The sequence below is a fragment of the Acanthochromis polyacanthus genome, chromosome 6 (assembly GCF_021347895.1).
Source record: "Acanthochromis polyacanthus isolate Apoly-LR-REF ecotype Palm Island chromosome 6, KAUST_Apoly_ChrSc, whole genome shotgun sequence".
Classification (NCBI taxonomy): Eukaryota; Metazoa; Chordata; class Actinopteri; family Pomacentridae; genus Acanthochromis; species Acanthochromis polyacanthus.
This window is the reverse complement of record NC_067118.1, coordinates 3,288,683-3,304,035: the sequence shown is the minus strand read 5'-3', so window position 1 is coordinate 3,304,035 and position 15,353 is coordinate 3,288,683. Positions and strand designations below refer to the sequence as shown.

The 15,353-nt window shown below is 39.6% G+C and overlaps 2 protein-coding genes across 22 annotated transcripts in view; one reads left to right on the top strand and one right to left on the bottom strand.

Annotated features, from left to right (window-relative positions):
- LOC127534328 (GTPase IMAP family member 9-like) overlaps positions 1-15,353 on the bottom strand; it is a 268,581-nt gene that overhangs the window by 125,931 nt on the left and 127,297 nt on the right. The gene's annotated exons all lie outside the window — the stretch shown is intronic.
- LOC110972517 (voltage-dependent L-type calcium channel subunit alpha-1D-like) overlaps positions 1-15,353 on the top strand; it is a 74,361-nt gene that overhangs the window by 10,562 nt on the left and 48,446 nt on the right. Inside the window, 9 exon segments of the mRNA XM_051949243.1 lie at positions 3,065-3,330; positions 4,368-4,468; positions 4,559-4,664; positions 9,773-9,912; positions 11,903-12,057; positions 12,147-12,299; positions 13,469-13,665; positions 13,742-13,845; positions 15,056-15,207. Of these exon segments, the coding sequence (XP_051805203.1) occupies positions 3,065-3,330; positions 4,368-4,468; positions 4,559-4,664; positions 9,773-9,912; positions 11,903-12,057; positions 12,147-12,299; positions 13,469-13,665; positions 13,742-13,845; positions 15,056-15,207 (1,374 nt within the window).

Here is a 15,353-nt window from a genome sequence, read left to right as displayed (position 1 = left end):
TCGGTAAGCGGAGTCGACTCGGGTAATTCGTCCATAATTAGACGCTCCGAGTCATCCTGCGGGTGAAAGAAGCTCCGCTGACTCCTCACACGACTCGCCGTCATGTGACCAAACCTCAGCGGCTGATTGGACACTGAGGTCACAGAAGGAAACACAGAGGACCAGAGCACAATCATTTTCCACCACAACTCGTTTTTCAGATCGTTTTAGTTGTCTTTCCTCCTTCAGGGCTTCGGTGCTCAGTTAAGAGGAGAAATTTAATGTAATAATAATGAATCCACAGAAAAACGTCGAGTCATGTTGACGTCGCCTCGGCTGATGTAAACATGTTGGTGGAACATCCCCAGGAAACAGCGATAAGAAGAAACATTCAGACACCGTTTGTTGGCAATAAAATCCAAATGGAACCAGATTCAGAATCACACTGCAAAAAACCTCCTACAGGCCCATTATTTTATCATTTATTAGCATATAAAGACTGTTGAAAGACACATGAATGTACGTTCATGAATATTGTGGTTTTAGTTCAGAATAAAATGCAGAAGTCAAATTTAATACTGTCGGTATATTTCTCAGGTAGAATTAGTGACATTAACAGAAAAATGTCATGTTACAGAACTTTTCTTTTTGCGATTGCATTTTTATTTAAATACGCTAAAATATCACAAAAACAGCAAAACTGTGAAAGCCTGTTCCTGAGAATAATGATAAAATCTCAACTATTTAAAAGACAATTTCATTTTATTACATCAACATACTAGACAAAAAGTAAACACAAAATGACAAAAATGAGAAACAGAAAGAACTAAAATAAGAAACAAAACAACAAAAATGTGAGACAAACGACAAGTCAGGCAAAAAAGACAAAAACAAGGCGAAATATTACACAAATGAGACAAAACGACAAAAGCGAGAAACAAAATGACAAAAAATTAGACAAAGGCAAAAAAATTACACAAAAAATTACACAAATGACACAAATGAGACAAAAAATGACAAAGCGTAAAACAAAACGACAAAAAGATGGAAAGACAGCAAAAAAATGCAGAACACAAAATGACAATAGTGAGACAAGAAAACACAAGCAAGACCAACAGGAGAAACAAAATGACAAAAAAGTGAGACAAACGACAAAAGTCAGTCAACAAACAACAAAAAAAGACAAAATATTAGAAAAATTAGACACACAACGACAAAAGAACAATGAACAATCTAGTATTTTACTTTATGATCCAAACAACTTGTCATGGTCTAGAAATGATTTTAAATTTATAGTTTCACTAATTTACAATCTGCAGTTAATGTCTTCTCTGGAATTGTTACACTTTGAGGACTGCTTTTGACCCGTGGACCACATGTTTGACTGCTCTACTGTGTCACTGTAAATGTTCCTGTCATTATTTATCACTGATTGCTGATAATGTAGTTTTAATTGCAGTTTTAAACATTATTTTAATCTAATTTGGTTCAATGTGTGACGAGTCCAACTCTGTTGTCTTTGTCTCGTGTTTGAACGTTTTTCCGACCATGAATGTTTTGTCAGCGTTTCCAGCTGTGATGATGCTGTTTTTACCTGCATGCAACAAACCAGCAGCAAGGCATTCTGGGAAACACAGGAACTCTAGGAAAATGCAGAGAGAGATCATGATCATGTGATCTGACTCGGCTGTCCATGACTGGCTTTACATCTGTGTGTGTTCTGCTATCGATGTGAGGACCTGGTGGTTTTACTGCCATGTGAGGACATCTTTTAAGCCTGGTTTTATGGCTCCAGTTCAGCTCAGGTGTATTTCAGGGTTAGTTTACTTGGTTGTGATGTTAAGAAGTTGTCGATCTTCACAAGTACAGAAGCTCAAACATGCGTGTTGTGAGTCCTCAGGTACCAACACATAAATCACGGCTCAGATCACACACACACATGCAGATCTAGGTCACAGCTGTTCACTACAATATTTCTGTTTCCACCTCCTCTGGAAGCCATTGCGTCCCTCCATCCTCTTCCTCCTCTTTGACCTTAAAGGAAAATGATGTGAGGTCAGAAGAACAAAATGCTGAATTTTGATTTTTAGCAGATTGAAACTTGTGTTACATTGGGCATCCAACAGAAGTCCTGGATGGATGTCCTGACATAACCTTTTTTGGAGGAGGGGACATCCACAGACGTGCAGATAAAAGATCTGCCGTAGGAGTGTTAAAATAAATAAATAAGTAAAATGTACCAAATTTTTCCTTTTAATTTTTCAGAATGTCCCTTTTATTTTGTAATTTAATTAAGGAAAATGTTAAATTTGAATCTTGTAATATGAATATATTTCTATAATTAGGTACTATTAATAACATTTTACAGATACAGAAGTGTTGGAATTATGATTTTATAAGATTTTTCCTCTTCATGAAATTTTTTTTGTATTTTTAAAATACAAAAGTTTAAAAAATTACAAAACAAAGTGAATTTACATTTAGTGTACAACAGCATTAAAATGTGTGAATAACCATTGGAAAAAAGGGTTCAAATCTATTGTAATTTAATTTTTTAAATTTCAAACAGAATGCTCTATTGTTGGTATAAAAGGAAGAAATATTTCTTAGTTAAAGAAGTTTCGTACATAATTAGATGCCCTTTGTGAAGAAGAAAAGAAAAAGCATACATTTGAAATGGATGTATTGGTTCTGTAATTTTTTTTATTTCTAGAATTTTGTAAAATATCAACAATATTACAAAAATTGACTGAACTGACATATCTCAAACAAAATATTATACAGCTGTATATGTTTCTGTAACATTTCCATTTTTTACAAAAAGGGAAAGAAAATGGATTTTTAAACATAAAAAGATATAAATACAAATTTGTAAATGGAATTTAACAGACAAAATTTGTAAATTTAACCCTAACACAGGAACTATATTCCTAAAGTTAGATGCAATCAGTGACGGTAAACAATAAATTCAACCTGCCGACCCACTGCCGAGAGAAAATAATCAAGAGAACACACAGGTTGGATCAGAAACCTGGTTTAGGAATGTTGTGTTTGATTTAGTGTTTTCTCTGTGTGTTGCGTTCAGGTACCGGTCGTAACGGCTACAACAAGGCAGTGGACGGAGAGGATGGAGGGGGGGAGGGGGAGGAGGAGGAGGAGGAGGGAGGGGAGGGGGATGGGAGCGGAGAGGGAGGAGGGGGGGAGGAGGGGGAGGAGAGAGACGCCGACTGGGATGAACACCTGGATGGCGAGAACGAGGGCGGAGTCAGGATGACAAGAACCGACACGCTTCACTCAACCACAAGTTCAACCGGAACACAGAGGAGGAGGGGACAACACGCTAAGAAACAGGTGAGACAACACGCTAAGACACAGGTGAGACAACACGCTAAGAAACAGGTGAGACAACACGCTAAGACACAGGTGAGACAACACGCTAAGAAACAGATGAGACAACACGCTAAGAAACAGGTGAGACAACACGCTAAGACACAGGTGAGACAACACGCTAAGAAACAGATGAGACAACACGCTAAGAAACAGGTTAGACAACACACTAAGAAACAGGTGAGACAACACGCTAAGAAACAGGTGAGACAACATGCTAAGACACAGGTGAGACAACACACTAAGAAACAAGTGAGACAGCACGCTAAGAGACAGGTGAGACAACATGCTAACAAAATATGAGACAACACGCTAAGACACAGATGAGACAACACTCTAAGACAGAGGTGACACAACATGCTAAGAAACAAGTCAGACAACATGCTAAGAGACAAGTGAAACAACACGCTAACAAAATATGAGACAACATGCTAAGACACAGATGGGACAACACCCTAAGACACAAGTGACACAGCACGCTAACACAAAGGGGATACGACACAGTAAGAAACAAGTGAGACAACATGCTATGTTAAGGCAAAAGTAAGGCAACATGCTAAGAAACAAATGAGACATGTTAAGACACAGGTGAGACAACATTTTAGCAAAATATGAGACAACACACTGAGAAACAGGTGACACAACATGCCAAGACACAGGTGAGATGTGTTAAAAACAGATGAGACAATACACTAAGAAGCAGGTGAGACGACATGTTAAAGAAAAGGTGAGGCAACATGCTAAGAGACAAGTGAGACAACATGCTAACAAAATACGAGACAATATGCTAAGAAACAGGTGAAAATACGCTAAGGAACAGGCAAGACAATGCGCTAAGAGACAACATTCTCCATTTAGCTAGCACTATGCTAACTTTAAATTAGCTTGAATTATCTGTTATTGCAATAGCTAGCAAACTAGTTAGCCACATATGCTAATGTTAGCGGCTCCACGTCTGTAAAAAGATGTCATTGATAATACTGATGTCACTTCCTTCTCAGGTGCAAGGCAGTAACCAGGTGCAGCGTGCTCCTCGAGCGTTATACTGCCTCAAACTCAACAACCCGATCAGACGGGCTGCGCTCTCAATCGTAGAGTGGAAGTATCCTTTACTCTGACAAACATGCCCGCAGAGGAATATAATTATTGCAGTGTTTTTGTCCCTGTTGATGTTCCTGAATGCCCCTTTCAGACCGTTTGATATCTTCATCCTGCTAGCCATCTTTGCTAACTGTGTCGCTCTGGGAGTTTCCAAACCGTTTCCTGAGGATGACTCAAACTCCACTAACCATGACCTGGTGAGATCAGCTACACAAACACAGCTGTAACCATAAAAACACAAAGCTACTGCGTGAACAAAGAACAGAGTATTGTGAGAATCAGAAACTGCAAACACTCACTCTAACTCTGCCATGTTTATGCTAAGCTAAACTACACCTGTTCTGGAATTGTCTCTGCAAGTGGACATACAGCTTGTCTGGACTCAAAGACAGAGAGCAACAGGTTCACTAAAGGGTTTCCTCCAAGCTAATGGCTGTCTAACAAAACCAAGAAGCTAACTGTTAGCTAAATTAACCAAAAAGCTAATGGCAAGATTAGGGTTGACAATAAGCCTAAGATTACGAACCATAAAACTAAACTAAACCTAACTAATGCAAGAAGTTAGCACCCAATTAAAAATACCATGAAGTTAACTCTAAGCCATCTGAATAAAGGAGCTAATATAGGTAAGGATAAATGGAACTAACTGAAAGCTGACTGACCCTAAGCTAACTTGCTACTAGCTAAACCTAAAGGTTCACCTAAAATAGCTTTTTTTTTAAGCTCACTAGACCAAGCAGCTAACTTGAAGCTCACTGAACAGAGAAATTAAGCCTAAGATAAATCTATGTGAAGCTAACTCCAAGCAGGCTTGACCTAAGAAAAAAGCTAACTTAAGGAAAAAACTACCACTAAACCAAGAGAAACAGGAAGTTAAGTGTACACTCATCAAACACTTTCTTTGTTCTAGCTTGTAGGAGGCCAGTGCTAAGATAAGTGTAACTTCACCTGAAGTTAAATCCAAACTAGCTTGATCTACCATTAGCTGGACATCTAATCCTTTAGCAAAAAATCAGGTAACTGAAACAAAAAGCTAGTGCTCAGATTAATGGACATGTAGCTAACTCTTACCTAGCTGGCTCTAATCACACTGGTTTTAAGCTAACTTACAGCTAACTTGACCTGAAGATAACTATAAGATAACTAAGTTGGAACCTACTCTAAGTTAAATGAAATAAACATACTTGATGCTACCTCTACGCTAACTGAACCAAGAAGCTGCAGCTAAGCTCACACGACTTAAGTTAACTTACTGTTAAGTAGACCTTGAGATAACTATAAAGTATCTAACCTTGAAGCTAAAAATAATCTAACTGAAGCAAGAGGTTAACACTACCAGGAAGTGATGCTAGTATAATTGAACCTACAAGCTGATATTAAGTTAAGTGCATGCAAGGCTAACTTTCAATAACTTGACCTAAGCGAACTAACAGCTAAACCTACTTGAGACTAACCCCAAGATAGCGAACTCTGAAGCTAAAACTAAGCTAACAGAAGCAAAAATTAATGCTAACCTAACAGTACCAGGAAGCTACACTAAGATAACTTAACCTACAAGCTAAGTTACATGTACTTAAGTTAACTCTAACTGAGAATATCCCTAAGATAACTAACTCTGAAGCTAAAACTAAGCCAACAGAAGCAAGAAGATAACTCAAAACTAACAGTACCAGGAAACTATGATAAGATAACTGAACCTACAAGCTAAGTTATGTGTACCTAAGGCTAACTCCAAGTAACTTAACGTGAGCAAACTTATAGCTAACTCTGAGCTACAGCTAAGCTAACAGAAGCAAGAAGATAACACTAAATTAACAGTACCAGGAAACTATGCTAAGATAACTGAACCTACAAGCTAAGTTATGTGTACCTAAGGCTAACTCCAAGTAACTTAGAGTAATCAAACCGATAGCTAACTCAGACAACTGTGATGCTAAAGCTAAGCTAACATAAGCAAGAAAGCATCCAGAATCCAGAAGCGAATAAGAAAACAAACATTTTGAGCTGCATTCCTGCCTGTCAACCCTTGTGTTGTCCTGCAGGTCAAATTGACCCGTTTTAAAGTTTAAAATGTGGCGAAAATATATATTTTCACAGTGAAACGTCTGATGTCCACATTTTCAACATTTTGGGGAAATCTTTGAACATTTTTTGGTGGGATAAAAGAAATCTTAAAATTGTTTCTTAAAAACATTCACTGTTGTGTGTTCTAAAAAAATTGGAACTTTTTCAGAACTGTAGATATTTTTAGGAATTTTTTGAAAATATTTACAAGAATTTTCTTGACATATTTGGTAGATTTTAAAAAAAATACTTTTAAGGGAAACTTTTAAGGAATTATTGGAGTTTTCTTCCTGAAGGTTTTGCAAATTTTCAGAAATTTGGGGGATTTTTTTTAAATTTTTGGATTATTTTCAGACAAGGAAAGAATATTTTTCGGTGCCCATAAATGAAGACAACAGGAGGAATAAGTTGAAATAAGTTAAATTATTAAATGCGATATTCAGCATTTATATTGAATGGTAGTCAGGTGTTGGTTGGGGGATCTTTGTGTCTTCAGAGAGTCAGGCGGAGCTTTATTGTGGAGGGTTGTCCTCCAGAATAAAGCTCGACAGCCGCACTGCTGCAGAGGTCAGAGGTCACGCCTGGATAAAAGCTCGTGCAGCAGATGATTGGCAGCTCTGTGATCAGATCTGAGGAGTTTCTGCTCGACTGCTTCGGTTTACCCTCGACCTGTATTTATTGGACTCGCTGTTCGTTCAGTCACTTTGTGTTGAAGTGACGCCGCCGCCTCACTCGTCACGCTAACGCTGCGCGACAAACACTAAACACAGCAACTGTGAGTTCAAACTAACGGAGGCAGAGCAGCTCTCACCGCTGGACCTCTGGAATTATATTTTAATAGAAAACAAACCAGCAAAGAGGCAGAAACACTTTATTCCTACGACTCACTGCCTTCATTAGGAAATCACAGAAGTAACCTCCACATGTATGAAAAACACAATCACAATAATAATCATTTTATATTCGCTTTAGCTTTAGTTTTATTTTTTCTTGTTTTTATCAAATAGTGATATGTCACGTGTGTTATTATAATAATCATTACAAATGCAGAATATATCCCCTTTCCGCCCCACAAGTCATGTCCTTTTCCACCATCTGATCCATTCCAATCCCGCAGTGTGTGGAATAGCATCCCCATCTTCTGGAACTGGAATTTGGAATAGATGGCTGCTTTTATTCCTTTGGGAATCAAGAGAAAAAAGACCAGACTGGTTCTACAGGCAGCCAAAAAAGGCAAATGGTCAATGTTTACACCTGTCCTACATTTCTGTCCTCCGATTGGTTCCCTTGTCTCGACCAGCTGTATCCTCCTCTACCTCCTATTCTTCCTCCTCGTAATTCTCTTCCTCATTATGGTTCATGCCATTTCTATTATCTCCCTCCCTTCTTCTTGGAGCTAAGCTAACAGCCTCCTGCTACTGACAACACTAAGCTATTAGTAGCAGGAGGCAAATGCTAAGATAACTGAACCTACAAGCTAACACTAAGTTATGTCTACCCGAGGCTAACTCTAAATAGCTTGCTTAAGCTAACTTACAGCTACTTGTACCTAATTATGCCTCTGAGGTAACTAACTCTGAAGCTTTAACTAAGCTAACAGAAGAAAATGCTAAACTTACAGTGCAAGAAAGCTAATGCTAAGATAATTGAGACTAACTCTAAGCTAACAGATGGAAAGATAGCTTGCGGCTAATTGTTCCTGAAGAAAATCCTACAATAACTAACCCTGAAGCTAAAACAAAGTCAACTGAAGGAAGAAGTCACACTAACAGTACCAGGAAGCTAATGCTAACATAGCTGAACCTGCAAGCAAGCTGTAAGTTATATCTACCTGAGGCTAATTCAGAGTAGTTATCTTAAGCTAACTTACAGCTAACTGTACCTAATAACGCTAAAATAGCTAAACCTGAAGCTAAAACTATGCTAACAGAAACAAGAAGTCCATGTTAAACTAACAGTAACAATGCTAATGCTAAGATAACTGAACCTACAAGTTAGTGCTAAGTTAAGTGTATATAAGTTAAACTCCGAGTAGCTTGACCTAAGCAAACTTACAGCTAACTGTAGTAGCTAACCCTGAAGCTAAAACTAAGCGAACAGATGCAAGAAGATAACGCTAAACTGACAGTACCAGGAAGCTAATGCTAAAACACCTATCATTGAGTTTAGTTAATAAACGCAGATACTACTGAATGGAAGAAGCTTTTTAAGGACAGCTTAGTGTTTTCGTGAACAAGAGGCCATCAGTTAATATTTAATGTCACGGATTTTAAAATGATAAACTCCTCATTCCTGCAGTGTGACGTTAGCCTTCGCTCCTCAGATGAACTGAAATAAAACAAACGTCGGTTTAAAAAGATAAAATGTTCGATGCAGCTTTCAGTGTTTGTCTGCTATCTTTGTGAGGACCGCTGTGTGTCAAAGTGAGGACGTTTGATGTTGAGGCTGCTTGAGGTTCAGATGTTAGTTTCAGGAGGAACGTCAAAGTCGAGGTTCCAAATGAACGTGTTTCTGTCAACAACGGCCCTCACAAGTATAGACAGGCTGGTGTGTGTGTGTGCAGCAGAGATGATGACAGATTGGTAATCCTCTGAAACACAAACTGTCCATTTTTAGCAGGTCACACACACACACATTAAAACACACACATTAAAACACACACACATTAAAAACACACACACACACACACACACATTAAACACACACACATTAAAAACACACACACATTAAAACACACACATATTAAAACACACACACATTGAACACACACACACACACATTAAAACACACACACATTAAAAATACACACACACACATTAAAACACACACACATTAAAAATACACACACACACATTAAAACACACACACACACACACGCGCACGCACACACACACACACACACACACACACACACACACACACATTTAAACACACACACACACATTAAAAACACACACATATTAAAACACACACACACACACACACACACAAATAAACACAAACCTAAATGCAAACAATTAAACAAACACTCATAAACACATACACACAAATACAAAAAAAGCACACCAATGAACATGCAAACAGCCAAACATGTATACCTAAACACACACATGCAGCCATGGATGCCCCAATGAACAAAAACAAACAAACAAACAAACAAACACAGCTCCCCTCCAGGACAGTGAGTCCAGTTCCTTAATTCCTGCTGTGGACTGAAAGCATTTGGGTTTGTGTGTTTCAGGAACAAGTGGAGTACGTGTTCCTCATCATCTTCACCGTGGAGACCTTCCTGAAGATCCTGGCCTACGGTCTGGTGATGCACCCCAGTTCCTACATCCGCAACGGATGGAACCTGCTGGACTTCGTCATCGTCATCGTCGGGTAAGAGAACCAAGAGAACCAGCAGAAGGTGGTTCTGTCTGTAGATGTTCCCTCTTTGATTTGACTGGTTCCTGTTGCTGGTGCTGGTTCTACCTGTAGACTCTGGTTCTGCTTGTGGTTTTTGGTTCTATCATTAGATCCTGGTTTTGCTTTTAGATCCCAGTTCATTCTTTTGATCCTGGTTCCATCTTCAGATCCTGGTCTGTCTTTAGGTCCCAGTATGTCTTCAGATCCTGGTCTGTCTTTAGATCCTGGTCTGTCTTTAGATCCTGGTCTGTCTTTAGATCCTGGTCTGTCTTCAGATCCTGGTCTGTCTTCAGATCCTGGTCTGTCTTCAGATCCTGGTCTGTCTTTAGATCCTGGTCTGTCTTCAGATCCTGGTCTGTCTTCAGATCCTGGTCTGTCTTTAGATCCTGGTTCCATCTTTAGATCCTGGTCTGTCTTTAGATCCTGGTCTGTCTTCAGATCCTGGTCTGTCTTTAGATCCTGGTCTGTCTTTAGATCCTGGTCTGTCTTCAGATCCTGGTCTGTCTTTAGATCCTGGTTCCGTGTTTTGATCCTCATTCTTTTAGGTACTGTTCTCTCTGTAGACTCTGGTTCTGTCGTTATAGACTTTGGTTTTGTCTTTAAGTCTTGGTTCTCCCTTCAGGTTCTGGATACATCTTCGGTTTCTGGTTCTGTCTTTAGAACCTGGTTCTGTCTTCATGTCCTGGTTCTGTTTTAGCTCCTGTTTCTCTGTATAGACTTTGGTTCTGTCATTAAATCTTGGTTCTACCTTCAGGTTCTGGGTCCATCTTTGGTTTCTGGTTCTGTCTTTGGACTGTTCATCAGTTGAAACCACGTTCTGTTCGTATCCATCGTGTTCCACTCTTCTTTCACCACGTGAGGAACTTTTTAGAAGTTCTCCACTCGGCTCAGTGGAGGTGTACGCTGGTGGGGGAATGGAGCGACCCTCTGTTTTTAGTGAATCCAGTTAAAGCCTAAAGAACCGGAACAAACAGCTGCAGCTTCCAGAATCCTTCAGGGTTCTTTAAGGAACACAGTGATGTTTGAAGAACCCTGAAGCAGCTTCAGGGTCCTTTAAACATCAGTATGGTGTGAATATCTGCTAAACGAGGCTGCAGGAAGTTGCCTTGAAGATACAGGAGCTGAGAACCACAATGTCATCAGAAAACCACAAATAGAGAGTTTAGTTTGAGTTAAACCAGAAGCAGAACCGAGGAAATGAAGGAAACAAACTAATTCTGTGATTTACTCCTTCGTCTCTCAACCCATTTGCTGAGGTCGCTGCAGGTCGCTCTGGGTCGGCCGTGTCCTCGCTGCAGGACGATGACGGGACTCAACGTCCTCCGGCGGCCATGATGATAAAGTCTGTTGTCGTGGCAACACTGCCTGAGGACGCTCTGTTCCACTTTACAGTCACAGAGGCTTCTGTATGTGGGACGCTTCAGGAGTTCAGAGTTTGATTAGTGTTGAATCGCAGCATGATAAAAGAATACATCACAAAACCTGAATATTAACAAAGCAAAACACCAAAAACCTGGATATTAATAGACCAAAGCACCAAAGACCTGGATATTAATAGACCAAAACACTCATAATCTGGATATTTACAGACCAAACCATCTAAAACCTGGATATTAACAGATTAAAAAAACTCAAAAACCAGGTTACTAAGTTAACAAAATGTCAAAAACGTGGATATTAACAGACCAAAACACCAAAAAACTGGATATTAACAGACCAAAACACAAAAAACCTGGATATTAACAGACCAAAACACAAAAAACCTGGATATTAACAGACCAAAACACAAAAAACCTGGATATTAACAGAACAAACATCTTAAATCTGGATGGGCATGAAAGGATTGTTAGATAAAAAATACCAGACATCTCTTGTCTTTGTCGTAAAGATCAGCTGTGGTTACACTCCAGATCTTAAACCTTCGTCTTCTTCTTGTCGTTGTGTTCTTTTGGTGTGTTTTCAGGTTGTTCAGCGTCGTCTTGGAGCAGATGACCCACAAGTCGGGTGGTGAACAGGCGACGACCCACCATGTGCCGGGAAAACCTGGAGGTCTGGACGTCAAAGCTCTGAGAGCCTTCAGGGTCCTGAGGCCCCTCAGACTGGTGTCCGGAGTTCCCAGTAAGTCTGGAAGGACTGGAGATATTGGAGCTTGTGGAGATACTGGCGTTATGGAGGGTGTGGTTGTACTGATGTTGTGTGTCTGTCAGGTCTGCAGATTGTGTTGAACTCCATCATGAAGGCGATGGTTCCTCTGCTGCACATTGCTCTGCTGGTCCTCTTCGTCATCATCATCTACGCCATCATCGGCCTCGAGCTCTTCATCGGACGCATGCACAGGACCTGCTACTACATTGGGACAGGTAGGAGGACTGGAAAGACCGGATTAATCTGCTTATACTGGCAGGCTGGGAGGTTTGCTATTCATGAAAGGATAAGGATAGAAAAGATTTGGTGTTTTTTATGGTGAAAACTGATAAATTGTGTAATTTTGGAGTCCATGAAAGGGGAGAAGGAGAAAGGTCCTAAAACATACGCTATCCAGAGGTGAGGAACAGAGGCTGTGGCAACATGAGGCAATGATCCAGCAGTGACTGAGGGGAAGAAGGGAGCTTATAGTTGAGGGGAACAGGTGAGTGATGTGATCTGATTAACTGCAGCTGATGCCAATGACAGTAATCAGCAGGCAGAGCTAGAGGGCGAGTGACCAGGAGGGAGAGACAGGAAGGAAGGATGATAGACAGGGGGAGACAGAGGTAAACAAGCCAAAACACACAGAAGGGCAACAATGGGGAAAGGAGGGAAAAGGGCAGGAGCATGACCATAACATTTAATGTGAATGTCGCTGGATTTTGGCTGATTTTTATGTGAATGTTCTTAAAGAAGATATTAGAGGTTTTACTGATATATATGTAATCACTTTAGATATTTTTAGGATTTTTTTGGAAGATTTTTACTCATTTTTTCAAAGTATTTACAAGGATTTTCTTGCCAAATTTGGGGGATTTTTTTTTTAAATGAAACTTTTAAGGGAAACTTTTTAGGAATTATTGAAATTTTCTTCCTGAAAGTTTTGCAAATGTTCAAAAATTTGGGGAATTATAGTTTTTTTTGCTGAAATTTTGGATTTTTTCAGACAAGGAAACAATATTTTTTGGTGCCCGTAAATGAAAACAACAGCAGGGTTAAAATTCAAAAGTACTAATTAAAAGCTGTCGGTTTGACAGAATCTGAAACACCCAGACTTTATTTATGGAGTTATTTCCAGAAGAAGCACCAGAACACTGACTGAAATCATGATGACTTTCTGAGATGATTTTTCAATGGGAGTCTATGGGAGCTTTATAGAGCCTAGTGGTGACCAGTGGTACTGCACTGTCAGACACTTCGTCATTGGTTTTACGTTTCATGTGGCCAGCTCTAGAACTTACAGCTGAAAACTGATCGACTGTGAGGCATTTAAGATGAATTATTGTTTCTGTGGAATCATTGGTCGGATGTCAACGTTTTTTATTTGACCTCTTCCTTCCAGATAACTACGTGGAGGACGAACCGGTTCCGTGTGCGTTTGCGGGTCACGGCCGGCAGTGTGTCGTTAACGGGACGGAGTGTCGCGGCCGGTGGGACGGTCCCAACGGAGGAATCACCAACTTTGACAACTTCTTCTTCGCCATGCTGACGGTGTTCCAGTGCATCACCATGGAGGGCTGGACCGACGTCCTCTACTGGGTAAAGGTCTCCTCTTCCTTCTCAGACGTCTCCACAGAAACGACTTTAGCTCTAAACGTTCTGGTTCTGTGTGCAGATGAACGACGCCATCGGCTTCGAGCTGCCCTGGGTTTACTTCGTCAGTCTGGTCATCTTTGGCTCCTTCTTCGTTCTCAACCTGGTTCTGGGAGTTCTGAGCGGGTTTGTCGCTTCTCATACCTCTAAACTGTCTGCAGTAACAAAGAAGAACTAGTTTCCCTTTTGTTTATATAAAAAAATACTTTTAGGTTTTATTTCAGCAGAAAAAGGTTTATTTAATCAGTATATCAAGCTACACCAGGGACAATATAAAAAATAACAGCCAACACATAAATAAAATTACACCAGAATGTAAATGTCATGCCAATTTGATGTACATTAAAAAATAAAGCAAATAAAGTCCAGATTCTCACAAAAGGCCAAAGCCAGTAAACCTGACAGAAAATGAAAGAAAACACCATTTTTATTAAGGAAGTTATGATCCCACTTTTGGCTTTAACAAAGACGTTTCTGTGGAAGATATTTTTATGAAATAGAAAAATGTAGCATCAGGTGGAAGCAGAAACAGCAGCAGAACTGACATAAAAACTGTGAAAATGAATGAGAATATAGCAGTAAGAAATGAGAGAAACAGCAAATGAATATGACAGTAAACAGAAGAAAACAGTGACTGAAAATGTCAGAAAGTAACAGAGAATGAAAGAAAAGCACAGGAGGAAACAGTGACTGAAAATTACATAAGAAAGCACTGAAACGAAAGATAGCAGTGACTGAAAACAACAAAAAATGACCAGAAAGTAAACAAAGTCGCCACTGAAAATGTCAAAAAACAGACAAAAACTAAAGAAAACTGTGGTTCAAAAATGACAGAAATTAGCCACAAAAAAGTCATTTTTCAAGTAAAATTTTTTTACATATTTTTTTTTTTATTTTTTGCTGATTTAAGCTTGTAGCTTCTCCTTAAATTGTAGCAAAGTAAATAAATTTAGAAGTTGGGACTAAAAGTCAGGCTGAACTTAATATTTGAAAAAGTCTCCTTGGATTCTGGAGAATAATCTCCAACGTTTGAGATCAACACGTTACGTATCGATGAATGAAATCAGCAGATGAAACTCTGTTAGTTTAGATCAAAATCAGTTTTATTTACAAAGTGTCACTTCATAACATACAGAATGTGATTTTAAACTGAGAACCAACAATCCAAATGTCCAACAACAAGCTGCTGACGTCCGTTTTCCTGATTTCCTTTGACTTGTGTGTTTAAACTCGGCCGTACTGGAGTATTCCTACGGTGATATCAGTAGTTTCAGCCTCAGTGGAGGACCTGAAATGTAGGTTTTAACGTTGTGTGAACGTTGTGTGAACGTTGCAGAGAGTTCAGTAAGGAGAGGGAGAAGGCGAAAGCTCGAGGAGATTTCCAGAAGCTGCGGGAGAAGCAGCAGATGGAGGAGGATCTCTGTGGATACATGGACTGGATCACTCAGGCCGAAGACATGGACGAGCTGGACGAGGACGGAAACCCACGTAGGAACCCTTCATCGCTTCGTTCTCTGTCTGAGATTTGTTCCTGTGGTTCTGCAGTTTAACGACGTCATCTAATGACAAGTTCACCAGTGTTAATTAGTGGAGCTAATTAGAGGCCGTTAGTCAGAAACACATTCAGCCGTTAC